Source organism: Phyllostomus discolor, chromosome 5 (genome assembly GCF_004126475.2).
Source record: "Phyllostomus discolor isolate MPI-MPIP mPhyDis1 chromosome 5, mPhyDis1.pri.v3, whole genome shotgun sequence".
NCBI lineage: Eukaryota > Metazoa > Chordata > Mammalia > Chiroptera > Phyllostomidae > Phyllostomus > Phyllostomus discolor.
The window spans coordinates 13,158,025-13,184,138 of NC_040907.2; the positions used below are offsets into that span (position 1 = coordinate 13,158,025).

The window sequence follows — 26,114 nt, forward strand, 5'->3', positions numbered from 1 at the left end:
TTAAGCAAGGAAGGGCCAGTGGAGGAGCGGCTGAGAGGTCGTGATGGTCTCAGCCCCGAAGAGTGGGTTTCAAGGGGTCTAGGAAGTGGCTGAAAGTAAAGGTGCCTATTTCTCAGGAGACCCCAAAGGCTTCTCTTCCAACAAGGTGTCATGAACCAAAGGGGGATTCCTTGCTGAGCGGGGGGCCATAGGAAGGTACTTCAAAGGTCTCTTCCATTTCCAAAGATTCTAGGAGGCCCGAATTCTCTGATTGTAAGGTTTTACAAAGCCAGGAGTCTAAGATTCAGTGGTTCTGCATGTCAATCACTGACATCATATCCAATCTTCTACTCTGCCTACAAAGCTCTGACCAATCTGGCTCCTCCCCTCTCTGCAAACCCCCTCTGCCCCCCCACGTCCCTGCTACAGCACAAACTAAGCTTGTTCCCGCCTCAGGGCCTTTGCACCTGCTGCTCCCTCTGTCGGGCTGCCCCTCTGCCCCTGCTGACTCTTCCTACAGCCAGCTCGTCTCCTTCCTCTGGTTTTGGTTCCAATGCTCCTTAAAAAGGCCCTTACAACACCCTCTGTCACCCTCCATCCCTCGGCTTAGGGTCATGTGCAGACAGGAGCCTGGTTGCTTAGGTTCAAATCTCAGCCTTGTCAAGAGACCTTGAAGGGGTTACTTAGCCCCTCTCTGACTCAGTTTCCCCAGCCCCAAACCAGGGACAGTAACAGTCCCTGCCTCATGAGGTGGTTATGAGGATTAAATTCATCAGTATAGGAAAGGGCTTTGGAATACAGCCCGGCACGCAGTAAGCTCCAGGTAGGGGTCAGCTCTTCTTGGTGTGTACCCTCACTCTAAAATTCAGCACAACTGCCCTGGCTGGTGTGGCTCAGTGGATTGAGTGCCGGCCTGCGAACCCAAAGGTCGCCAGTTCGATCCCCAGTCAGGGCACATGGCTGGGTTGTGGGCCAGGTCCCCAGTTGGGGATGTGCAAGAGGCAAATGATTGATGTATCATTCACACATTAATGTTTCTCTCCCTCTCTTCCCCCCAAAATAAAATAAGCAAAATCTTTTAAAATTCCGCACAACCATCATAGCTTGTTTTCTTCAACTATTTACAGACCGTCCTCCCCACGCCCTCTTTTGCAGGGGAAGGAACTAAGGCTCAGAGAGGGGAAGGACCAGCCAAGCCAAGCTCTCTGAGGACAGGGGCTGGGCCTGTCTACGGTCCCTAGAACTGTGCCTGGCGTACAGTAGGTGCTCAGCAACGACATGTGGCTGAATGCATGGATGATGAATTAACGACCGTGACTCAGTCACCCTGAGGCCCTGTGCAGGCAGGAGCCTCTGCACTTAAGATTCTATTTCAGCCCACCTCTGCCACCCTAGTCCCAAATGACTCCTAGCTCAGTCAAGGTCCCAGACTCTCTTAGAAGTGGCTGCTGGAACAGGCAGGCTAGTGAAGTGGGGACGGGAATCCACGCCTCTGTCCCCCCGGGAGCCCCTTACTCCAGCTGGGCCAGGGCAATGTGGCAGGAGCTGCCTTGGCATTCGCCTTGGGGGATCCCTGCCCAGGGGTGTGGCGGCAGGTGTGGGCTCAGGAAGCAGCTGCTGGCTCCCTCGTCCTGTGCTCTGCCAGTCACCCGCCAGGGGCCTGCCCAGCAGATGCATAATAGATGAGGAGGCCCAGCGGGCCGTGCCCGCCTGGCATTTCAGAGCCACTAATGAGGCCAGCCTCGAGCTTTTGACCCCCGGCACACAGACCCCCAAGGCCTCCGGCTCAGTGATTACAGGGAAAAGCCACCTGAGGACAGGGGCTGCCCACCCAAGCCCCCCACTCATCACAGGCAGCATCCAACTCAATGAATGATCAAGTTCAACAAAAACTTCTGAGCATCAGGTGGGGCTCAGAGAAGGGACGTGACCTGCCCGAGGTCACGCCACCAGGATGTGGCAGAGGCAGATTCAAACCCGTGTCTGCAGGCTCCGAAGGCCATGCTGTCCCCACCACCCCAGGCAAGAGCACGAATGTGTGGTCTGCAGGTGTGACAGGCAGCGGGGGGCGGTGCGCTAGGGAGACAAAGATGGGGTTGGGGGCGGTCAGGGAAGCAAACACTGGACAGACAGTGATGAGGGTGGGCTGGAGGCGTGGCGAAGACTTGTGGGAATGAATGGGAGGGCTTACGGCGGGGGGTTGTGAGCAAAAGCACGGAGGTGGTGCTCACTGGGGCCCTATCCCCGCTGATCAGAAATGCAGGGCTAGGGGAGAATGAGTCCCAGCCTGGAACGGGGGGCGGGGGCAGGCCTTGAATGCCAGGAAATCATAATTAATAGTCACTAGTTTTACACTAATAGCCACATGTTACACTAATGAAATGCCAGGCACGGGCTGGGGGCTAAGTAATCAGCTTCCAGAAGCGGGGGGGTGGGGGCGGCCTAGGGGTGGGCACCTCGGACAGCAGCTCCGGCCAGGAGGGCGTGGGGCAAGGCTTCCTGAGTGATGGGCAGCCCTGGAGATGCCAGAACCTTACTCTGTAGGTGTCATCTGGGGCCCGGGGCAGAAAAGGAACTGGCCCAACATCATGGGGCAGGTCACCTACTCTCGGGCCTGGGCCCTCCTCTATGACTCTTCGTTTGGGGCTCCCCGGAGTGGGATTTGTGGGCCACCCTTCCATCCTCAAGTTTCCCTCAAGTGCATCCTTCACCGAGACCCCCCCCACACACACACAGTGGCCCGGAAGCCCTGGGACAGGGTGGGTGAGACCCTGGACTCCGCAGACGCCAGGAGGTCAAGATTTAAATCCCAGCTCTGCCGCCGACGAGCTGTGTGAACTTGGGGAAGTCACTTCCCCACTGTTTTCCTCTGTAATGAGACATAACAGTCCCCAACTCGGGGACGTGGGAAAGATTATGGCGATGAAGCAGTTCGGGCACCTAGTAGCACCTGGTGCGCAGCAGGTGGCTGACAGATGGGTTGTTGGGATATTGTCTCTGAGCCCCTTGGAGGAAGAGATGGCATCTTCCTCACCTCCATCCCTCTCTCTCCTCACCCTGCCTCTGCCCTGGGCCGAGCTCGAGGTCTCACACAGAGTAGAGGCTCAAACGGACTGGGCATCGCAGCAGGACAAACGCCCAGAGAGGGGGACTAAGCGGCCCCAGGTGACACGGAGAGCATCAGAGGAAAATAGAAGAGCAGACCCTGGAGCTCAGCCCGGGTGCCTCCCACCCCAGATGGGGCTTCCTGGGGGCAATGGTGCCAGATGGGAGCCATCCAGCAGGTGGGAGGCACCGCAGGGCCTGGGGACAGGTCCTCAGCAGGGGCAGGAACCAGGCGCCAGCGCCCTCGGGGGCTCTCCTGCTGGAGCTGAAGTGGCAGCAGGAGCAGCCAGCTGGGCCCATGTGATGCTGGTTCCAGGGAAGCCGGGAGGCGCCCACCTGCTGCGGCCCCGGGGGGCGCTGAGAACCCCGAAGTGAGACTGCACCTCCACCCACTGCTCTCCGTGTTGGGGAAGCTGCAGACACAGCCGCCGCCTTCCCTCCTCCTCCGAACACAGGGCAGCCTCTCGCGGAGGAAATGGGCTGGAGGAGAGGCTTCTGAAGGGGCGAGTGCAGAGGAACTAGAGGGTTTGGGGGCCAGCGAAGGGGCTAAGAGCACCCTGAGCCCAGCCAGGAGCCACCGTGAGAGGGGGAAGAAAAGAGAAGGGAAGGAAACACTTTCAGTGAGGGCCCACCATATGCCAGGCCTGTTCTGCTCTGTGTTTACAACTTACACTCTGCCAAACAGGCAGTTTAATCTCCAGGTCACGGGTGCGCATGCCGAGTCTCAGAGAGGTTAGTGAGTTACTGAAGGTCACACAGGCAGTGGCAGAGCTGACATTTAACCTGATTTGCCTGGCTCCAGGGAGAGGCTCTGGAGGGAACTGTGGGGGGAGAACCCCTGGGGGCAGAGCTGGTGAGAGGCCTGCCCACCCCATCACCTCCAGAGGATGGCTGGAGGGCTGGTGGGGTCTGGTCTGGCATTAGAGGGGCAGGTATCGGTTCCAGAGTGTCCCCAGGGTCCAGCCGCACAGCCCAGCCCAGCCCAGTACTTACCACACACTCCGGTGAGGGGTGAAGGACTTATCCACCCTGAAACACAGCAAGGGGGGGCGACAGGTGAGGGGGCGGCCCCTCCTTACCCAGCCTTGCCCAGCACATCGCCAACCGGCCCCTCACAGAGGAGTCTGGAGGAGGTGCTTGAGGCACTGTCACTGTCCCCACAGGCTGCAGGAGCCCTCACGTCAGATGAGGGACATGGGAAGGTGCGGGGTAAAGGAGTGAGGAAAAGAGGCAGGGCTGGGGACAGGGGGGGGGGGGGGGTAGGAAGCAGTGGCCCAGGACAGGCTATAGGGTGGCAGAGGAGTGGGGGACAGTGTGCAAGGTCCTGCAACAGGTGGAGTGGGACAGTGACCGCAGCAGCTGGGGTCAGAGCAAGGATGTGGGGTGTGGTGAGGCCAGCCTACAGTGTGTCCAAACAGGACTAAAGGGTGTGGGTGTTTAGGAAGAACGCCCCCCACACACACATGCCTGCCTTGATCTGGAAGCTGGCGCTCACTCGTAGCCACCTGCAAACCTGGGAGGAGGTGGTCCACCTGAGCTTCCTCCCCCGCCCCACCCCCAACCCACACACACCCAGCCCCCCAAAGCAGAACCAGAGGAAGTCCTCAAGCCCCCGGAGTTCAGGGGCCACCCAGGCTTTATCTGCCCAAATCCCTCCAGGTCCCCTTCAGAGAGCGTGTGTGGGCGGTGCCCCCTCCGAGGTGCTCCCCCATCCACCTCTGAGGGCACCTTGGAGCCGGGAGGCTCGGAGAGGGCTCCACCCTCCCGCCCGGCTGGGGCGAGGGGCCCAGCCGCCGTTTGGACAACAAACAACCGGTGCCTCCTGCCCCACGCCCAGAGGAGAACGGCGAAGGGGCTCTAAACCAGACTCTGCCAGCCAGGGGGCCCCGTCTGGGGGGCCGGGGCCAGGGGCTCCCAGGGATCAGCCGCTGTGGACTCTGCAGACGGGCTCGAGGAGGCCGGAGAAGCCGGGACTTGCCCAAGGTCGCCCAGCAGAGCCCAGCCCGACCCTCTGGACTGCGTCCCGGTACCAGCTGACCAGCGGTCTCCGGGCTCAGCCAGGCTCCTCTCTTCACCTCATGGCTCAGCAGGGCACCAGAGAGGGCAGGCAGCCCACCCAGCCCCTCTGCCAGGGCCCCCTGAAGGCTGGGTATCCACAGAGGGGAGGCACCTCGGACACCCCCCCACAGCTCCAAGAGCACCCAGCCTGCACCAGCTGTGTTACCTGTGTGAGCCCCAACTGCTCCACACCCCAAGGTGGGTTTCCCTCTAACTGCAGGGAGGCAGGGCCTGGCGAAGGTCATGCAACTACTTGTCCAGCCAGGGAAGGGGCTGTGGCCCCAGTCTGTACACCCAGGCTTCCTCCCCATTTACCAAGTCTCTGCCCAAGGCAAGCACCCCCCGACACACCTCCATGCCCCTCTGAGGGGGCACGTGGGGTCAGGAAGGATAGTAACCTCGACATGGACCAGCCACCACTCTGACTACCACCCCCCAACCCGCCTGCCCTGGGTCTCCAAGCCCAGGCAGCCATAGCCCTGGCAGGAGGGGGTCCCTAAGATATGGGGGCAGCCCAGAGGCGGGGTGCCACTACTGGCTTCTAGATTCCCTTCGTCCAAAGCCCCAGTTCAGGGGCTCAGCGCATCCAGAGACCAAGCGAGGTCCCCTGCCTGGCCCACCCCACTCTACACGCACCCAGGAGCGCACTCACACAGGCCCGGCTTCCTGTCCGCACACCCGTCACATGCAGAAGCACGGTCCCGCACGTGGGACACAAACACAGAAACGTTCATGACCCCACACGTGCACATGGGACACCCAACCACAACACACAGGCACACACACACACACAACCCTGCATGCTACACACCGACCTCAAACGGCTCGCCTCGCACACAAGCACAAACTCACAAACTAGGACAGAACCACCCGAACCCAAGCCGGAGCCCGGGCAGCCCTGTGCGCACAAGTGCACACGCGCTCATCCCTACTGTGCTCCCCGCGATCGCACGCGGGCGCCCCCGTCCGACGCACCTACCCTCCATAGGCCCCAAAGGTGAAGCTGCGCTTCCGGCAGCTCATGGTGCCGCCGCCGCCGCCAGGCTGCCCATCTGGCCGCGCGGAGCTGGAGCTGCCTTCCCCGCGCCCGCCCGGGTCACCTTGGCAACTCGGGCCGCCCCTCCCCCAGCCACAAGCCCTGGGATTGTCCGCCCCCCGCGGGCGGCGGTCCAGCTGCCGGGGGCAGCCGCGTGCAGAAAGGACCGCTTGTTCGCGCCGCCCTCGGACCGGGGCGGGGGATTCGCTGGACTTTCCCAGCTGGGACCTCGGGGGCAGCGGCGGGCGTGGCCTCGGCAACGGCAGCTAAAAGGAGTTAGGAGCGTAGGACGAGGCGAACCTTCCACCCCAGACCAGAGACGCACCAGGCTGTGCGGACCCTCTTCTGCGGGCAGCACCCTCTTTCATCCCCCGCCCCCAGCTGTTGGCGGATCTGTCCCCGTCATCACGAGGGGAGAGCTCACAACGAGCAGGTCAGGCCAAGAACTTGGAATCCAGGATCAAATGATCTGCAACGTGGTCAGGTCTGTGCCCTCCCTGTGAGTACCCCGAATTTCTCATCTGTAAAATAGAACTAACCCCCACCCCGCCCTTGTGGTAAGGGAATGAGTTACTTCATGCAGAGTGCTCAGCCCAGGCTTGACACACAGTAAATGCTCAATAAACACCAGCTACCCGAGTCCCGGACTAGGTTAGAGGCTCTGCTCAGACAAGTAAGGAAAAGGAAGAACTGAGTGTCCCCCAGCCCTTCTATGGCTCGTCCTCATCCCCTTTTCCCTGGGTGAGGAGGAGGCGCAAAGAGGTGGGAATGGAGATGCTCTACCCTCTTCTTGGAAATTCATCTGCTCTGGGTTCCCTCACTCAGCAACACCCAGCTGAGTCCCATAGTCCATCACACATTCACTCAACAAACACTCGGAGCCCCTCCTCTGCACCCAGCTCACCCAGCACTCACAGTCCAGTCCACCACACAGGGAGCTGCCCCTCCTGCCCCAAGTAGAAATGTGTCAGGAGACATGGGACACTGGCCTGCCCCCGAGAATCTCCCACCCCTTCTAGAATGCCCTCTCTGCCCCTCTAAGAGGGAGTGATTATTCTTTACCCCTGGCCCCCGAACCCAGGGAAGTCCCCAGAGCCTTGAGGTTTCCTATGGGGTTTTCTGTTTAAAAGGACTGAAGGTAACAGATGCAGGGGGCGGGGGGGCAAGGAAGGAATGACAACCAAGGACACGATGATAGGGTGACAGGACCCTTTCAGGAACGATTCCTCCTGAGCCCTGGGCCAGGTAGTGCCCCCTTCCCCGGGAAATGACCAGTCTGGGCACCGGACCCTGCGGTTTGACCCACCCAGACAGGGGAGGCGGGGCAGCAGTCTCTCCACGTCAGACAAAGACCCGGATCACACAGCAATCGCCTCTCTCTCGGGAGGTCCACCCCCCACCCCCGCGCTGCTCCCACCCTGGACTCCTTCTCCTCTCTCCACTCTGGTGGATGGAGGAGCCCTCAAGGGCCCCTTGCAGAGTTCAGACCCCAGCAGGGCAGGTGTGATTTCCTCCCCCTTAGAACTGCCCGCGGGGCTGGTTCTCAGAGAAGGGTCTGGCTCCCTCGTGGCAGGGTGCTCTGGAGCCAGGGCACATTTCTGGATGGAGGGACCACGCCTGGGCAGTGCAGGAAGTTCGTTGGGCTCCGAGGGGCACTGAGGAGGGAAGGAGTCTTCTCTTCCTAATTGGGGGTGGGGGGCAGAGCACTGGCGGGAGGGGAGGACCAGGAGCTAGGCCTGGGCCACTGGGGGCTGTGTGCAGGGCCAGGGCTGGGGCCCAGGACTCCCGCCATATCCAGGCTGCTGCTGCACCCCCCGGGACATGGCCCCCAGTTGGGCCAGTCTGCCTGTTCAGTAGGAATGACTCCTAAGTGGGCTCTGCATGTCCACTTGGCAGGGTGGCCAAGGGCCTCCAATGTGCCAAGTCTCCCAGCCAGGCCTGGCCCTCGGGGAAGTCCCGCTGGTATTGGGACAGTGGGCCCTTGAGAAGGGCTGTGGGGGCCACAAGGTTCCCACCAGAAACAAAGAACCCAGTGTGGGCTCCCGCCTCTTGATTTCTGACCAGCTGCAGCTGCCTCACTGGCAAGAGCTGGGGGCGGGGTGGGGGTCACGTTCCCTTAGCCAGGCATGCACAGGACGCTCCCTGGCCGGCTCACGGTCCCTCGGGCAACAGCATAATGGAAACGCACCTTCTTAACCTGCAAGGCCACTTCCAAGAATTTAGCCTTCGCATCGTGGCATGCGAGCCTGAAGATGCCAAGGACAAGGGACAGGGAGGTACGAGCTCCCTTCTCCCTTTCCCTCCAGCCTCTCACCTAGAAACCAGAGCCAGGTTGCCCCCGGGAGCCAGACCCTCCTTCTAGAAGGAAGTCTCCTCTTTTGGGCCCCTAGATTTGCAACAGGTGCCAGACTGTGTGAAGGAGGGGGGAAGGGCACAGGGGTGGAGGGCTGGAGAGCTCTCTTTGCAAACTCACCCCGGGGTTGAGCTCTGGGAGTTCTACCCACCTGCCTCCAGCTTCCACTTCCCAGCCCACAGCAGGGAAATGGACGCAAGGGGCAGGCTCCTGCAATCTCAGGCTCCTCCATCTCAGGCCTGGGCTCCAAGTGGGGCTGGTGGGGTCAACTCTCGCCAGGGTGCCCAGCAACCTCGGCTGCCCACCCCCCGGGCGGGAGACAGGGCGGTCCTGGGCTTCCTGCCTGGCCAGCAGGCCCCTGTGTGTGTGGCTCTGTGTTCATCAGTTTTCCTCCCTGGGCCTCAGTTTGCTCACTTGTTAAACACCCTCTCTCACCTTGCTGGGTTAGAGACAAAACAACGGAAACATGCATTTGCCTTCGGAGAACTCCATTATCCACTGTCCATCACCGAAGCATCATTATCCTTAGCCCGTGGCCTATCACAGCCAAGCCACACGTACCCGACCCCAAGATGCCGCAAACCCTGAGCTCGGCTCCCCAAGCAGCGGTCCAGTGAGGTTACTGACCCAGCCATCTCCTGCCCTGCCTCTAAGACTCCTACCCCATTCAGTGGGCTCCTGAGACCCCTGCCTACTCGAAGTGTCCCCATCAGGGATCAGGACAATCTGGCCTGGGCAAAAGAGCCAGAATGAATGCCTCCACTCAGGCCAGTACCTCATAGGGACCACATGCCTCTAAGATCCCTGATAGCGAAACCCTTCTAGAAACACAGACATACATAAGGGCGTGGCTTCCTTCCTTGGATCACTCAGCAAACACACACTGAGCCTCTGCTGCATGCCTGCTGCATGCCTGCTGCGTGCCTGCCACCGTCCAGGCACTGGTGATGGACAGTGAACAAGACAGGTGAAGTCCGGGGCAGGCCGTCACATACACCCGCACCGGAGCTGCGGGCCGCACGGGCACCCGCCCTCACACAGTGCGCAGAGACGTCCAGCTCACGCCCACGGAGATTGCTCGGATCAAATGCACGCGGATATGCTCACATGGGCATTAGCTCCTGCCCTGCAAACCCACATGCAAAAGTTGGGTCAAGTGTACACACACAGGTGCCCAAATCACCATGTAATCACCTAATGACTGTGGCTGGGTTTGCACATACACGTGAACACACACCAATGACAACAGTTCATGCACAAAAGTTACAGACCTTAGATCACATGCAATACACGCCGACACGTGTGCACAGACATACATCACACACACACACACACACACACACACACACAGAGTGCCCAGCTCACTTATGGGAAGAAATAAAGGTAGGAGAGAGGGTGGCTCTTTGAGGGTAGGGGGTGTATGACTGTTGCAGCCCCACTGAGAGGGGAAGTCGAGGCCCTTCCCTGACGTTGTAGGCTGGAATCCAGCTGGCCTCCTTCCCCTGGCCCTCTGCTAAGGGCCTGGCCCTTCCCACCCATTTTCAAGGGCAAGGAGGCTGAGCTGGAAGGGAGATTGCTTGATGACCAGAGCTCCACCCAGGGCGGCGAGGCTCACCGAGCCCTGCACTAGGGGGCAGGAGACCCTGCTTGTGGCCCCAGCTCAGCTGGCCACTCATTCTGTTTTCTAGCACAATCCCTTCCCATGTTGGGCCTCTGTTGGCCCATCTGTAAGATGGGGGGTGGGAGGCCCTGACGACTCCTTAAGGTGCCACCCTCCCATTCAGCCAGTCTGAGATTCTGTGAGCCCCCCTTCACCCAGCCCAGCCCCCCACTCTGGCTGTGGTTCTCAGCGAGGGGGTGGCGCTGTCCCCAGAGCGCATTAGGAAAATATATGAGGGTGGTTTTTGTCCGCAGTGATTGCTGGGGATCATCACTGTCATTCAGTGGCTGGGGCTGGAAAAGCTAAGCCGGGCAGAGTCCCACCCGAGGAAGACCTGCCATGCACCAGACATCTCCACAGATACTCATGTGGGCGAAAATCCCATGTATCCCATCCCAGAACCTAACTCTGGTTTATGTGTGTATATACACATGCATACAGGTTAAGTACTTGGTAACTTTATTAGGTCCTGGGCTGCGATCATGCTAGAGTATTTATCTATGAAAATAGAGAGCTTTTACTTCTCTTAGGGCAGTTTGTCGTTTGTTTTTTTGAAATTAGGTGTGTAGGTAGGCCATTACAGGGAAATGAATGCACCTTTAAAAAAAAAAGTGTTCTGAAACAGGCCCAGGGAGTCCGCCGCGGTCCCGGGCGCCCTCTGATGGCCATCACAGGAACTGCACGACAAGGAGAGGGCGGCCTCCAGGACCAGGGACAGCGCCCCAGGCGTCTCTCCTGGGGAGGGTGGAGAATTCTAGGACGCCAAGATGTAGCACCTTGCGCTCCCAGCCCTGCACTCGCTGTCCCCGCACTCCTCGCTTGTCCCCTTGTGCGGAGGCTGCTTGCAAAGGTTGCCCTCTCTTTCTCTCTGGCGCGAACTGCCGCGCCTCTCCCGGGCCACGGTGGCACACCTGCGCACCACAATGATGGCACCTGTGCTGACGCCCACGGTGTCCCTGCCGCTCCCTCTCTTCCGGGGACCCGTTCGCTCCGGGTGCAGATCACGGAGCCGCGCCTACGCGCCCTGAGCCCTCCGTGATCCCCACAACAGCCCCGTGAGGCAGATCAGGCAACAGTTCCATGTCAGCCATGACTGATGGGGAAACTGAGGCTTGCAAACAGAGCAGATCCAGCTCTTCTGGTGCCTCCTCAAGACCTCAGCCCCCCCGCACACACGCACCCGGGCTCAGCAAGAGAAGCTACTGGCTTCAGAGGCCCTGTGCCCAGCACCCTTGCTGGGCCGGTTCTCACGATCGCCCTGCAAACTAGGTGCTGTTACCATGCCCGGTTCAGACCAGGGAGCTGAGGCCCGGCCAGGCTTGCCCACGGTCGTTGTTGAGTGAAAGGAGCAGTGGCTGTGAAGGTCCTCTGAGGCCTTAGCTCTGCTCTAAGTCACTCTTGGGGACACTCCTGCCAAGAAGAAAGTCCTTCAAACAGCACACACTGCCCTTCCCTGACCCCACCGGAGGCCTGAGCGCCCCCTCCACCTCGAATGGACTGCGCCACCCATGCGGCGGCTGCGTGGGGCCCCACACCCTTCACAGAGGACCCCCGTCTCCTCACCTTCACAAGCTCTAGCTTCACAAAGCACTTCCCCAAGGCACACAGTCGGTGCTTACTCAACGCTTGCTGCTTGGCTGAAGCCCTGCCTCCCAGGAACCAGGGTTCTGAACCCATGACCACACAGCTGGGCACAGACCGTGGCTGAGCGAGCCCCCTGGCAAGGAAACAGGCACGAGAGCAGGACAGGGCAGGGCACCAGCCCAGGCTTGGCTGTGTGGCTCTAAGCCTCTGTTTCCGTATCCAGACAATGGAGGCAGACTAGCTCTTAGCTCACAGAGTGATACAGAGTATCAATGAGGTGATGCCCATGGGAAGAGGCCTTAGCACAGTGCCTTGTGCCCATGAAGAGCTTGGTGGCACTGGGTACCAGTGCTGTTGCCAGTAGGGTCTTCTCTGGGATGTTCAAAATCCAGAGACCCCCTTTTCCCCCAAGGGTAAGTCGGGCTACAATGCACACTGTGGGCAAACATGAGGGGCAGAGAAGGGGGTTGCAAATGCACAGTCTGGGGCTGGGTTTGCGGGGGAAGAAGGGAGGGGCAGCCATCCTTGCCCAGGGGTGTCTGGACACCCTCTACCTCCTGCCTAATCTCTGACCCTTGACCCCTGGCCCCTGACTCCAGACCAGCACCCTGGGCTCCCCCACATAGTAGGCACTCTGTAAACATTCAATGAATGAATAATGCCCTAGGTCGGCTATGAACAAAAAGATAGAGTCAATTTTTTCCTATCATGATACATAAGGGGTCAACATCAGCAGGGTCCAGAGTCAGAGGGACGTGTGTTGGGATCCTTGCCTCTGTCACTTCCTGGTTTGTGACTCTGGGCATTTTCGTAGCCTCTCAAAGCCTTGGGTTTCTTCATCTGTAAAAGGGATATAATGATGAAAGTGGGCCTTGCCTCATAGGGTTGTTGTTAGGATTCAGCGTGGTGTGCTCGGCCCTGGCACGGAGCAGGCCCCCAGCAAGTGGGTGTGTCTTTGCTCCTCTTACTGGACACGTGCTGGCAGAGCCACTCGAGGGGTCAGGGGACCCCGGTCCTGGGCCCAGCTCTGCCACGGGCTTATTGTGACTGTGGGCAGGTCCCCACCCCTCTGGACCCAGTGTCCTTCCCCATATAATGAGGGCTCTCCGGGGTGCCTTCACAGGCTGATTTTCTGGGGCAGCCTGGTCCCCATGGGCGTAGTGGGTGCAGAGGCCTCTAGAGAAGGGGCCTGCCCCCTAGTCTACATCACTCTGGTCATGGAGAAGGGGACTGTGTCCCCACAACAGGGAGAAAGGCGGGCAGCACTGGGAGTCCCAGAGCTTCGCCTGATACCTGCCCAGCTCCTGTGCTGACCGCTCAGAACCGCCCCCTGCCGCACCCCTAGAGCAGATGCAGTCCTGAGCCTCACTTCGTGGGCCCTGGGCCTCGAAGGCCCAGGATGGAGCGATGAGCTGAGCGGGGCCGGAGAGCTGGGTTTGGAGCCCCGCACCAAGGCCAGGTGCCTGCCCGAGCACGCCTCTCTGCCTCCCTGAGCCTCGGGATCCTCAGCCACAAAGCAGGGAGGGGACCCACAACGGCCAGCCGCACGAGCTCTGCCAGCCCCGAGGGCTCTGGCACGCGCAGAGGCAACCCAGATGTGAAAGCCCTTTGTGAATTGCCACCATCGGGCGTAATCATAATAATTATTATCTGTAAAACGAGGGGGTGGGACCAGCTGATCTCCACGGGCTCCTCTCCAGCTCTAGTGCCGAGGATTTCTCGGTCTCCGAGCTGGGAGCTCAGGCAGACAGAGGGGGCCGGGAGGAGCCAGCGTCTGTGGGATTGCACGTCCCTGGGATCGTCCGCAAACAAATCTCCCCATTCATCCTCTTTCCCCAACCCGCCCGGGGCTGCTGAGCCCCAAGGACCGGCCACGGGGGAGGGAAAAGGGAGGAGGGAGGAGCTGGAGCTTCAGGGGCAGGCAGGTTCTGAAAGTGTGGGGACAGCCGAAGAGCTGGGGCCGCACTGGCCCCTGCCCCCTGCCCCCTGCCCAGAACCATCCCCACTCGCTAGGGCACAGCCCATTCCTCTCTGTTGCGCACTCCCCTCCCCACCTCCTTCTGCATGCAGTGCACGGAGTGATTGAAAGTGGAGTCAGACAGCCCTTAATTCAATCTCAGCTCCAGCCACATACCAGCTGGGTGACCTTGGGCAGGCTAATAAAGGTTGCAGCGAGGATTAAATGAGATAGATCCGCTAAAAGTGCTTGGCAGAGGGCCTGGCTGCGTTCTGCCGCCCAGCCTCCTGTTTCTCCCCTGCCCGAGCCCCCGGAACCCCTTAGTCACCAGCCGGTTCCCATTCTGGGACATGGGGCAGACCCCGACCTCGTGGCGTGGGAGCAATGGCGGGGGCAGGGCCCAGCTTTCTCTGCCCCGCAGGGGACCACTGAGGGCCAGACCTCTCTGGCCAGCAAGGCCCGGGGGCTTGTCCGATAACTGGGACAGGTGAGCGCTCATCCCCAGGGGCTCCTTCTTGTCCTGTTTCTGGGAGCCTGACGCCCTGGGAGAGGGAATGTAAGGATGCCCTTTTGTACTCAGAAAGCTCCCGCATCTCTGGCGGAGGCAGGTGGTGGATGGGGTGAGGCAAGATCCCACCCACCCCGAGCCTCCAGCCCAGCGGCATCCAGAGCCTGAGCCGGCACGAGGGCCTGCCGCCGTCTGCCAGGGGTGGACGGCCTCTCCCGGGACCACTGAGGCTGGGCAACAGCTTGCCCACCATCAGCCTGGGCCCTGGCCTGGCAGCCCCTGACCAATCAATGACACGCCCCGGCTTTGAGAATGGGAGAGGCAGGGCTGCCCCAGCAGAGCCGGCACTGAGCTGGCATGCAGAGAGGAGTTCCCAAGGTCACCATCCATCAGCCACTCCACCCCGCCCCACAAGGCCCCGACTCCGAGGCCGGTGGCCTTCGGAGAAGGCCATCCACTGTACTGGGGACCCGCATGTCTTTCTCTCATGCACTTGGCCCCGAGAACCCAGGAGCAGAGCGGAGGGCTGCACACACACGCCTCACCCTCCATTTCCTCCAACAGTCTGGCTGTGGCAGGTGGGTGGCTCCTGTGGCCTTGAGAAGGTCACGGCCTTTCTGTCATCTCCTGAGTCTGTCCTTACCCACAGTCCCCCAGATCCCAGCAGCCCCACCTTCTCAGGGGAACCTGGGGAATAGGTAATTGCAAGAAACAACATGATTCCCCCAGAGACAGGACACACCTGAGGCGCAGACAACACTGTCACCAGCTCAGTCTCACTGGAGTCGAACTACAAAAGCAGACACTGCATCCACCCATTGCACGGATGAAAGGGAGGCTCACGGAGGCAGGTGGCTGGGTCAAGTCACCCAGCTGGTGGGGTGGGGTCAGTGCAGGGAGCACGGGTCTCCTGATTTCCAGCACAGATGACAGCGCCCTCCTTCCCTGACAGGTTGGTGCCAGGTGGTCTCACTTGCCCCTGAGATGGAAAATGCTGGAGGCTCTCCTTTGTATGCACAGGAAACTGAGACCCAGGGAAAGAGCCACAGAAGGCAGGAGCCGGGCAGAGAACGGCTCAGCCAGTCCCTCCGATGGTCCCCTCCACTGGCTCAGAGAAATGTAAGCTCCTAACCTGGCATTCAAGGCCCCCATAAACCGAACCCCGTTCAACCCCACACACACCTCCGCTGAGGCGAACCCAGGGCTCTGATCACAGTGAGGCCGGGCTCGATCCCAGACACACTCAGCTCCTTTCACCGTGGAACTCGTCATGCCGCCCACAGCCACCATGACCACTCACCGCCCACCTGCTAGGCACCGACCTGGACTGCTCGGGAGACACTGCCCGTCTCGCATGAGGACAGCAATGCCGACTGCCCCGGGGACGTGGAGTTATGAAAAAACTACCCACGACCCCAAAACACTGAAGAAAAGGCTTATTTTTTTCTTGCTGTACATAAAATACTTGCAGTTTTTAAAACTACATTTTTCTCCACGCTTCTCTATCATTTGCTTTTCCTCCTGGGCATTCACACCTCTGAGTGAGGCTGCACATTTTCCACGGCGGCTCCCAGCTGCCACATCCGATCGGCACAAATGACACTCCCGAGGGGGCAGGCAAACCAGGGCCCGCCTTCCCTGTCCCATGGAGAAGGAGGTGAGGCCCAGAGAGAGCAAGCGACTTGTCCAGAGTCACACAGCAGAGACAGACTTGGATTCCTGATGGCTCCCGGCCCGTCGCCTCTGGGAGCCCAACGAGTGCCCACGAAGACCTGGGCGTGGCCCTGGGCGCTCGCCTGCGTTGGTCTCCTTAGTCCTTGAGACAACCCCATCAGGTGCATGAAGTGGGTGCCCCCCCACTTTACAGATAAAGAAACTGAGGCTCAGAGAGTTATAGCAACTCGCCCCACGCTGTGCTGCTAGTCAGTGGCAAAGTCTGAATTTGAATTCAGGTCCTCTTCCAAAAGGGGACCCAGGGGAGGGCACCTCACCTCCCTGAGCCTTTCCTCCTCATCTGAGTGTGGCCACAGTGAGGCCACTCTGGGCTGTGTTGGGGACTGAAGGCAGCCACACCCAGCTCAGCTCGGTGTCCCTGGGACATGCTGCGCGCTCAGTATCGCTTAGTGAGGGTGCCGATGAGGGTCCCACCGTTGCGCCAGCACACAACACCGGTATCACAGGTTTGGGAAGGCTGGTATCCCCGTGGGACACCCCTGTTTTGGGGATGCCTCCCCACCAGCACCCCTCTGCTTCTCCCTTTGTCCTCTCTGAGTCACTGCCTGCAAGTACTAGTCTTCAGCCCTAAAAATAGAGGACATTTTGGGGCAAGAAAATACCTGCAGGTATAAATTACAGCTGCGGCCCCCTGTTCTCAGGCCCCCTTCCATTGACCCCAGGTGCCACGCCAGGAAGTCCCAGACTGGCAACCCTGCTTGACCTGGTGTTGACCCAGAGTCTTCAGTCTGCCGGAAGTCCCTGGCCAGAGCACCGCCCCGCTGCCCAGCTGCCAGACTTCCCCTCCTCACTAGCACAGGGCTGCCACCGGCCCCTCGCACTCCCTAACCAGGCTGAGCTGCCTCCCAGAGCTGGAGGCGGTTCCCAGGGAGGGGAAGTGACTTGCCCGGGCCACACAGCCAGCAAGAGGCCGAGCCAGGCCTGGAGCCAGGGCTCTGGCAAGCCTCGGGTGAGCGCCCAAGTGAGAACGGCAAAGCCCAGAGCGCTTCGCTGCTCCCCCCGCCCTCAGCACCAGTCTGCCCTGGAGACTCATCTGAGCCCGCAGAAGCAGCTCTCAGCTGCTGCTCTCCGGCGATGCCAGAGGCCCAGCCACCACGGGGTCAGGGCCCAGCCTGCAGAGGTTCTGCCAGGCGGGGAGGTAAGCAGAGGGGAACTCAGAGGATTCCCCTCCCTTTGCACCAGCTGGCCCCTAGCCTTGCTGAGAGGGCAACGCAGAAACCAGGACTTGGCAAGGCCTCCTGGCAAAAGTGGCAAAGGAAATGAAACCCCAGGGCTGCTTGAGCCTGGGCTGAGAGCATTCTGTCTTGGGAGGGGCCTGTGGAGCAGTACTTCAGGGGCAGCCAAGAGGGTGCGGGGAGGGGAGCGGGGGGGAGTGGGGGGAGAGGCTCCTCTGGCAACCTGGCAGGTATGGGTGTGCACGGGGGGTGGGCAGAAGGAGAGGCGGGTCCACTAATGGGCATAACACCAGGCAGTCTCCCAGTATTCTTAGCCAAGCTGGGTTCACATAAGGCAGAAAAGAGGGAAGAAGGTGAGGTTTCGCTGGGGGCGCTCCGAGGGGCCTCTGCCACCCTCTCCCGGGGTGACGAGGAGTTCACGTCCCACACGCAGGAAGCTGATGTAATGTGGGGTATGTGCACCTGTGGTGGCCTGGGCGGGGTGGGTGCAAGCGCCTACTCGCCACACTCATCTTTAGGAGCATGGGACCTCCTGGGCTCCTCCTGCATGTGTGGGCACCACGTGCGCCCCGGAGGAGACAATGGGAGCGGATACCAGCTGGACAAGGGCTTTGGAGGAAGCTTTTCACGCAGACACGCACCTCCAATCTGTGCGCACACGTCTGGATGGTGTGTCTCAGTGTTTGCAGTGTCGCTCAGTCAGAGGCTGGGGTCTTGACCTGGGCGTGCCCTGGGTTCCTGTGTCTGGGTCTCGGGACACTTGTGAGCCGAACCCTGTTTGCGTCTGTGTCTGGCTGTGCACGGGTCTCGGTGTTTGCATAGCGTGTGTGGCTGCTCTGCAGCCTCTGCCAGCCAGGACAAAGGCCTCCGCAGACAGGCAGGTGACGAAGAAGACAGACCTGCCCCAGGAACCCTCGAAGGACCTCTAGGCTCAGGAACGTGACAGCCAGGCAGGGGGCGGGGCCTGGTGACGGGGAGGTGTGGAGCAGGGTCTCAGGGCTCCCTAGCCCCGGGCCTGTGCAGACCCCGCTGGGGGGCTCAGGCCCAAGCAGCAGAGACTCTCAAGCCAACAGAAGACCCTCCGGAGCCAAAGGAAGGATCTTCCTGTCCCCTGGGGGCGGCTAGGTTTTTAGAACCAGGACAGAGACCTCCCGAGACCCCTGCCAGGGAGACACCCCGGGGCAGAGAGAAGAGGGCTCTGCCCAAGGAAGGCTGTGAGCTGGAAAGACTCAGGGTGAGAACACTGTCATAGCTTTGCAAAGGGGTGACAGAGCAAGCACGGGGTTCCCAGACGGGGAGAAGGTCTGAGTTCTGGACCCCGAAGAAGATGGCGGGGTTCTCCTCAACCTGAGCCAGCTTCTCCACTACCACCCAGATGCACCCTGACAGCACGAGGGGGGGGCAGGTCCACTTGGGCCACTCCATCCCGTCCCCGACCCTCCCTCTAGCCCACCACTGTGGAGATCCGCACCGATCAGGAGTCAGAACACGGATCCTGGCCCGGGCAGAAGGCGGCTCTGCGACCTTGGGCAGCTCATTTAGCCTCTTGGAGCCGCAGTTTCCTTATCTGTGCGATGGAGACCTCGGTCCCTGCCTTGAAATGCTGCTGTGGACTGGGAAGGCGCTCACACCACTTGAGGATTAATCATTACCCTGGAATTCTTTCCAAGGCCATTAAGGTGCCCCATCCCCTTCCCTAGACCCTTCAACCGCCAGGGGTCTCAGAGCAAGGCTGAGGTCCTGGGTAGAGAAGGGGGATCCCTGGGACCAGCTGGGCACGACCCCCTCCCCCAACTCAGCTGCTGCGCCAGGCCCAGCCGCCCTTCAGGGGCACCTCTGACTGAGTTCCTCCCCGTTCGTTAGAAAACTCAGGGTCGTCCCCCATCCTCCAGTTTCTTCCCTCAAACAGCCTGGGAAAGGAGGAGCAGGGTGGGCTGGGAGCCCCCACCCAGCTCTCTTCTAGGAGGAAATGATACCTTCTTACTTCATTTCCCCTCTGCCTTTCTCTCCTGCTATGCCCTGACCCAGCTTCTCTCGGTGCCCCCTCCTGCCGGCCTCTGACTTTGGTGAGGGAGGAGAATGATGCCAATGTGCCATGTGTGAGGGCTGGGGTGTCTGTCCTCCTTCGGTCCACTCCAGACAAGAATCTGGGGGTCAAGCACAGGTCAGGGTCTGATGACCATGGAGGAGGGCGCTTGCCTACTGAGCTAGTGTGTGCGTGTGTGCGTGCGCGAAGACGCACAGGGTATCTTTCCCAAGCCCAGGTGCCCCACGACTGGCACCAGAGCATCTGTGGGGCGCGGGGACCGCCCTGTGGATTCCCATCGAGTCTTCAGATCCTGCGGAACCAGGGGAAGCGACGAGGGGGCGCCCGACTGCGTGACGCGTGTGCCCTGCTCCGCGGCGGGTCACGGACAGGGGGAGGGGGAAACGCGCTCCGTCCCCGAGGAAGCAAGGACATCACCACCCTCCCAACTCAGGGTCCTTGGACCTGGGGACCCCCCACTTCCCTCCTCTGAGAACCCGTGCGCCCCCTTCTGGGGACGTTAAGGCCGCTCCTGAGAGATCGAGGGAACGCGCCCACTTCCTTCTCCTCTCCCTTCTCCGCGTTCTGTACTCTGAACCCCAGGCGCCCCCTCCTCGGGTGGAGCAGAGGCTGTACCCCCCGACCCCACCCCAGGGGGGTGGGACCCGAGGCCCCTCAGCTGGGCCTGGCCCCACCCCCGTAGGCGGGGGGGAGGGGGTTTGGCCGGCTCAGCCCCGGCCTGGCTCCTTGCTCCCCGCCTCCAGCTGCGGCCAAGCGGACCCTGCACCCCCTTCTGCCCACCCCCAGGACCCGGTCCCGCCCGTTCCCCCCCGCCCGCCGGTGCGAGGTCCCGGCTGCGGGCCGTGGGGAATCCAGAGCACCTCCATGCCTTCCTCTTCCCAGGGCCGCGCCCCGGCGGGACGGACTCACCCGCGGGCCTGGGCCAGGGGCGTCCTGGGCTCGGCGCTCCGGTGCCCGCGGCAGCCGCTGCAGCTCTGCTCAGACGCGGCTCCGCGTCCGCCGCCGCCGCAGATCGGGGAGGGGGCGTCACGTGACCGCCGAGCGCTCCCGCCCCGCGCCGCTCCCCCCTCACTGCGGAGCCCGAGCCGCGGGCGCGGGAGCCGAGGCCCCCACCCTGCCGCCCGCCGCGCGGCCGCCGCGGCTCACAACAGGTCCCGGGGGCGGGCGCTCTGGGCCCCCATCTTACAGGTGGGGAAACTGAGAACCAGAGAGGGCAAGGACTAGCTCAAGGTGACACGGCTAGACTGGGGCAGGGCCCCCGGCGAGACCGCGGCAGCCCAGCCCGTGCTCCAAGGGGAGGGGGACAACTGGGGCGAGCAGGGGCGACGGGAAAGGCAGGCTAGACGCCCTAGGCCCCAGTGGGCTCCGAGGGTCCGCAGGGACCGGGAGGAAGCACAAGGCGCGCGGGGTTAGCTGGGTGTGTGGAGGCCGTGCCCCTGCGCTTGGTGACACTCCCCTGCGGTGATCGGCTGGCAGACCTGATCCCTGGACAGGGCAACGAGCTCCCCACTCCCGACCTAACCGGAAACGAAGTGGAGGGGGAAGGTGGGGTCAGGACAGGAGTTGAAAATCAGGCAGGAGGGGGTCACAGAGATCCCCTCAGCCTGACGCCTGAGGCCACAGAGGGGAAGAGATTTGACCGAGGTCATATGCAAGCGAGCAGCAGTAGCAGCGCAGCTGACACTTGTGGCTCCTGGGCCCCCGCTCCCCACCTCTCCCGCGTCTCCGCGGGGCTCCTCTCCAAGGGGCAACCCAAGATGAACCAAGGAAACAGGCAGCCTGTCCACAAGGTCAGAGCGGTGGGGGGGACAAGGGGTGAGGGTACGCGTGCTCCGTGGCCCCAAGAACAGGCCCAAGTCATACAGAACATTGTCAGAGGGGATCTTGGAGACTTCTGCACCTCACTCCCTTGCTCATAACTGGGGAAACTGAGGCCAGAAAGCGGTAGAGACAAACTTCCATTTCATTCACCTTATACGCTGAGTAGGTCGAGCAGACAGGACCCTCTGAGGTCAGCCCGTCCAAGAGCCCCCCCCCCCACAGGTAGGATTCAGGCAGGACTCAGTGTTGTGTTCATTTATTCAGCGTATTTATTGAACACCTGCTGTGTGCTTAACAAGCCACTGCCAGTTCCGCCTCCCCCTCTATTTTCCCAGCCGCCCTGGGGCTGCATTTCATTAAGGAGAGGATGTGGGGCCTCTAGCAGCCCTGACATCAGCCTCCTGAAGATCTGAGACACGCAGGCCCTGCCCGGGTGTTCCGTCCCAAGGAGCTGTCCCCGGCACCCGGAATCTCACCCCAGCCGGGAGATCAGAATTGAGGGACTAGCAGGACAGGCCTCACTCTCATCCCACCCCCAGCAAACGTGAAAAGGCAGGAGGGGCGTGGGGTTGGGCACTGACTTTCCAGCGCTTCTCTGTCAAGTTCTCCCCCCGGGGGCAAGCTCCCGCCAGCTGTGGGTGAGAAAGAGGCCCCGCCCAGGGCTCCTCAGGCTTCCAGGAGTGGCCTGATCCCAACGAAAGTCCTGATTCAGTGGGCCTGGGGCCCGAGTCCCCACATTTCTAGGAAAGCTTTGCAGGGTTGCTGGTGCTGTGGGGCCACAGACATTCTGAGTGGTGCTGGTAGAACGAGGTTAAGTTCAGGGCAGGACGGAGGTGACTGCTCAGCAGCTCCAAGGACAGACTCCTGGCGCATCATCGCCTGCTAACTCTGGGCCCACCCCACTGCCACCCCCGGGAGCCCTTTTGCTTCCCGCCTAGCAGGCAGCCCCGGCCTGGATCCCTGGCCCTTCGCAGGGTGCCCCCCGGCTACCGAGTTGGCCTGAAGTGGTAACGAGAGGGAAGAAGTCGAACGCGCGTGGCCGAGGCACCTCTGGAGACAGCGCAGAAGGGATTTCGTGGCGCAGGAGTCGCCGCAGCCATGTAGGTTCCGCTGGGCGCTGGGGACCTCCCGGGGCTAGGCTGGCTTGCCCACAGCAGGGCTGGGTGCACACACGTCTCCGGAACGGCATGCACATTCCAGGGTCCTCGGAAGCATATCTCTGTCCATCTTGTGGCTTTTTGTCGTCTGCTTGGCCGGATGGATCCTTAATTCTGAGCAAGGGCCTCTCCCTGCTTCTCCCCGTCCATGCCGAGACAAAGAGACGGTGAACCCCGACCCTGGCCAGGACGGCCACGCTGATGGTACCATCCCAGGCTGCGAGTGCAGACAAAGGTGACCCCCCTGAGCGGGAGCTCGGGTGCAGACCGCGGCGACGCGCAAACGCACTCGGGGAGACGTTACGGCCGTGACCTTTCCGGGTCTGGACCCGGCAGACTCCAGGACTCCCAAGAGTCTAGGGTCCTGTGGACACCGGGGGACCGGGGACGAAACGTGCCCGCCCCGGGCTGAGTAGGCCGAAGAACGAGAGGTCTTCTGTGCCAGGCCTCTTGATTTCTTCTTTATAATCAAGGAGCTTTTCAATTACAGCATTTTCCTCTTTACAGAAAACCTCAGTGCAAGAGCCTTATAATCTCTAGCCTGTCCTGGGGCGAGGGGGGGGGCGGGGGGCGGGCACCTTCTGAGACTGTCAGGGGCCCTGGGGAGAAGGCAATGCGTGCTGTGCTGCGGGGGGCTGGGCACAGAGCCTGGCGTGGGGCCCGGGCACCGAAGGGAGGGCTGGACGCAGGCCCCGCAGCCCTGCTTTCCCTGCCCTATTTCAATCCAAACTACTCAGGACTGACCACTCACGCATGGCTGCCTCCGAGCACACGCCGTGTCTTTCTCGCTTAATATGCTGCGACCTCGCCACTGCCCCTGCGATCCCCCGCCCCCGCCCTGCCACTGAGAAATGAAAGCTGGCTTCAAAACACCTGCCATCTACAAAGGCTGGAGAATGGAGGTGTGCGTGGCACCAGGACCTGGGAACAACGCACAGTGGGGGTTTACAACGGCAGTGATGCTTCTTGGAAATAACTCTCCTCTGGGCGCCCACCCCTCCCTGGCAGGATCCCAGGGGAGAAAGACGAGGCTAGAGACTGCCCAGCAGGAGAAGCAAGAGGAGGAAACTCAAAAGCAGGGGGAACCCCAAGTTGTGTTGTGTGTGCAGTAGTAAGGTCTAGGAAGGACTGGTGTGAGTGTTGTGTGTGTGTGTGGGGGGGGGGGTTCTGCAGGAGTGACTGGGGGAAGACAGTGTCAATCCAGTGAGCATCAGACAGGGAGGAGGAGGAGTGGGGGTGGGGACTGGGGCATGGCCCTCAGGGAAGGACCCGGGCCCTCAGTGTCTGGGTGGGAGGCTGCCCTGCTGATGCTGGAGGCACAACAGGGGATGCGGCCCCGGGGGACCCACTCTTGGGACCACAGAGGTCTGGATCATGAATGTGAAATCCCTAAAGGCGGGGCCAGCTCTGGCTCTACCAAAGTACCAGAAGCTGTCTCCCAGAGAGGTCCTGCTGTCACAGAAAAAGGAGCGTCCTATGGACCCTGAAGTGTGCATTCATTTTCCTTGCGGAGGACATACCTACCACGTGGCTCTCGGTGGGATGCAGGAGACATGAGATGGCGGAGCCCCTGCCCTCGGGAGCTAGAACAGGCTGATACCAATCAGGTCGATTTGCTTCTGGGATCAGAGTGGTTTTAGGTGCAGACCTGAGATGCAGCCCAGCCCTAACTCTGGCTCCGAGAAAGACAAAATGTAAACAATTCACGCGAGTCCCAGAATTCTAGACAGTCTAGCACAGCTTGGAGTCTCTCGCCCAGAGAGTCAGTGCGCGCTCCAGATGGGAGAAGAGGCAGCAAAAACGCCAGACGTAACCCAACCTCAAACGCGACTCGCAGGCTGATGACAAAACGAGAGAAGCCCTTCGAGGCAGGCCAGTTGGGCGGTGCTCCAAACGCACCCCCGGGAGCTCCCAGGGAGTGGGTGGGTGTGGGGGTGCAGCAGAGACGAGGCCCCGCCGTCCCCTCCCACCCAGTGCGTGTTTGACAACTTCCACACGTCCGGCTTCCTTTCAGAGAACGCTGACGGGGCCCCAGAGGGAAACACACTTGTCCAGGATCCTAAAGCGCGGGTAGCAGCCCGGCGTTCCCTAGGTTACGAACACAAACACAGCAGAGCACACTGCAGGGGAAGCGGGGACCGAGATACGAGTGTGCAAAAGCCAGTCGGTGTGCCAGCTGGCCCTGACTCAACCCTGGACAGAAAGCCTAGGCCTTCTGTCTCCCCTGGGGTGTGTCCCCCACTTCCTGTGGCCCAGGGCTGGCCTGCCTGGCAGCACTAACAGATCTGGAATTCAAGCTGCCATTCCAGCTGCTGTTAGGAGGCTGGCTGCCTTCCTGACCGAGAGCAATTTCACTTCAAAGGGCCTGGCCCTCTCCAGCCTTAGCCAAGTCCTTGAAAGCAGGGCGCTTTTTTTCCTTGTTGCTTTAAGCACGGTGGTGGGGGAACCAGACGGTGCCCTCTATTTCAGACCGACACGATAATTGTGTCGGACAAGCTCATACGGCAGTCTTCGTGGGGGATTCGGGTGGCCTCGTGAACGGGAAAGTGTGACACCTGTATGAGAAGGCCGACATGTCACTGGTGCTTGTGGGATCGTGGCCACTTGGCAACAGGACCCACTTCTTCAGGGATCTCGGTCTTGCTGGGGGGGACATACACCTGCTTGGCAAGTCACAGGACAAGCTCTGCAACCTCCTTCTCCCCAACACTTTGATGGGGCTCAGAAAAGATACTTCAATCTCACCATTCAAAGAAACACAACCAACTTGTCTGAAACACGCATGTAAAAAAAGCGGTGAACGTGGTATGGTTAGCATTATGCTGTTATCAATTTGACAAAAATGTTAAATGTCCCATTGTTTACTTGTTGGGGAAGAGAAAGTACAAGAAATACTTGCTCTGTGAAATGTATTTTTCTTAGGTTGATCTGAGAGAGAGATTGACTTCTTTTTTTTTTTTTAAGGATTTTATTTATTTATTTTTAGAGAAGGAAGGGAGAGAGAGAGAGAGAGAGAAACATCAGTGTGTGGTTGCTGGGGGTCATGGCCTGCAACCCAGGCATGTACCCTGACTGGGAATCGAACCTGCAACACTTTGGTTCACAGCCCGCACTCAATCCACTGAGCTACGCCAGCCAGGGCAGAGATTGACTTCTTGTTCCACTTTCTTATGCATTCGTCACTTCACTCGTGCATGTTCCCCCACCAGGGCTCAAACCTGCAACCTTGGGGGGCGTATTGGTAGCTCTAACCAACTGAGCTACCTGGCCGGGGCTGTGTGCTTTCTCCTGAACAGCATTACCCACTATGTCTCAAGAGGTAAATAAGGAATGAAAAGCATGATTCTCAGATCAGAAAGGAGACAGTCAGCGCTGGCTAGGCTCCTGCATTCCTCGGCGCTGCCCGGGGCCTGCCCAGCCCCGTCTCCAAGGCTCACGGCACCTGCTCCTGATGCTCTTGGCAATAAGGGTCGACGCCCGGGAAGCTGCCCCTCTGGGGCAGGACCTGCCCATCACAGAGAGGCAAATCTTCCACACACTCTAAACGTGTTCTAAATACCCTTCAACATGACCCTGCCAACAGACTGAGTCACAGAGGCTTAGGATTGGCCGCTTCATTTTCCTCACGGGCCGAAGGAGGGTTTACGCCCGAGAGGATCACACGCCCTTCCAGTCGTCACGAGAGCTCCAAGGGCTCCCGGCACAAGGTGGTTCGGAACCCGGGGAAAGGGCTCCAGGCAGCTTCGCTTTGGTCATTGTGTTTGGAGACTTGCAAAGAGGACTCCGCAGCCCTTCCCCACCAAGGCTAGGATTTAATGACAAAGAGTAACACAAAGTATTTTACCCCCGAATACCACTGCTTGACCTCGGCGTGCGAGGGAAACAAGGCGGCAAACGCTGCCTTGTTCTGTGAGATAAGGGAACCGAGTCACAGCAGGGC

General features: G+C 60.5%; 1 protein-coding gene across 15 annotated transcripts in view; it reads right to left on the reverse strand.

The window, feature by feature from the left end:
- The window catches only part of LOC114496104 (RAP1 GTPase activating protein), a 62,565-nt gene extending 42,352 nt beyond the window's left edge, over positions 1-20,213 (reverse strand). For 3 of the 15 annotated variants that reach the window (XR_004903091.1, XM_036025475.1, XM_036025478.1), the window contains exons 1-2: positions 6,122-6,224; positions 4,078-4,113 (exon numbers count right to left, since the gene is read on the reverse strand). Coding sequence is in view for 7 of the 15 variants with exons in the window: in XM_036025475.1 (XP_035881368.1) it covers positions 4,078-4,113; positions 6,122-6,165 (80 nt within the window). In the remaining 8 variants the exon portion in view is untranslated. Of the gene's footprint in view, positions 1-4,077; positions 4,114-6,121; positions 6,226-20,105 lie in introns of those variants that run through there. The other 12 variants (XM_036025480.1, XM_036025477.1, XR_004903092.1 and 9 more) reach the window with 11 other exon arrangements.
- Positions 20,214-26,114: the final 5,901 nt, after the last annotated feature.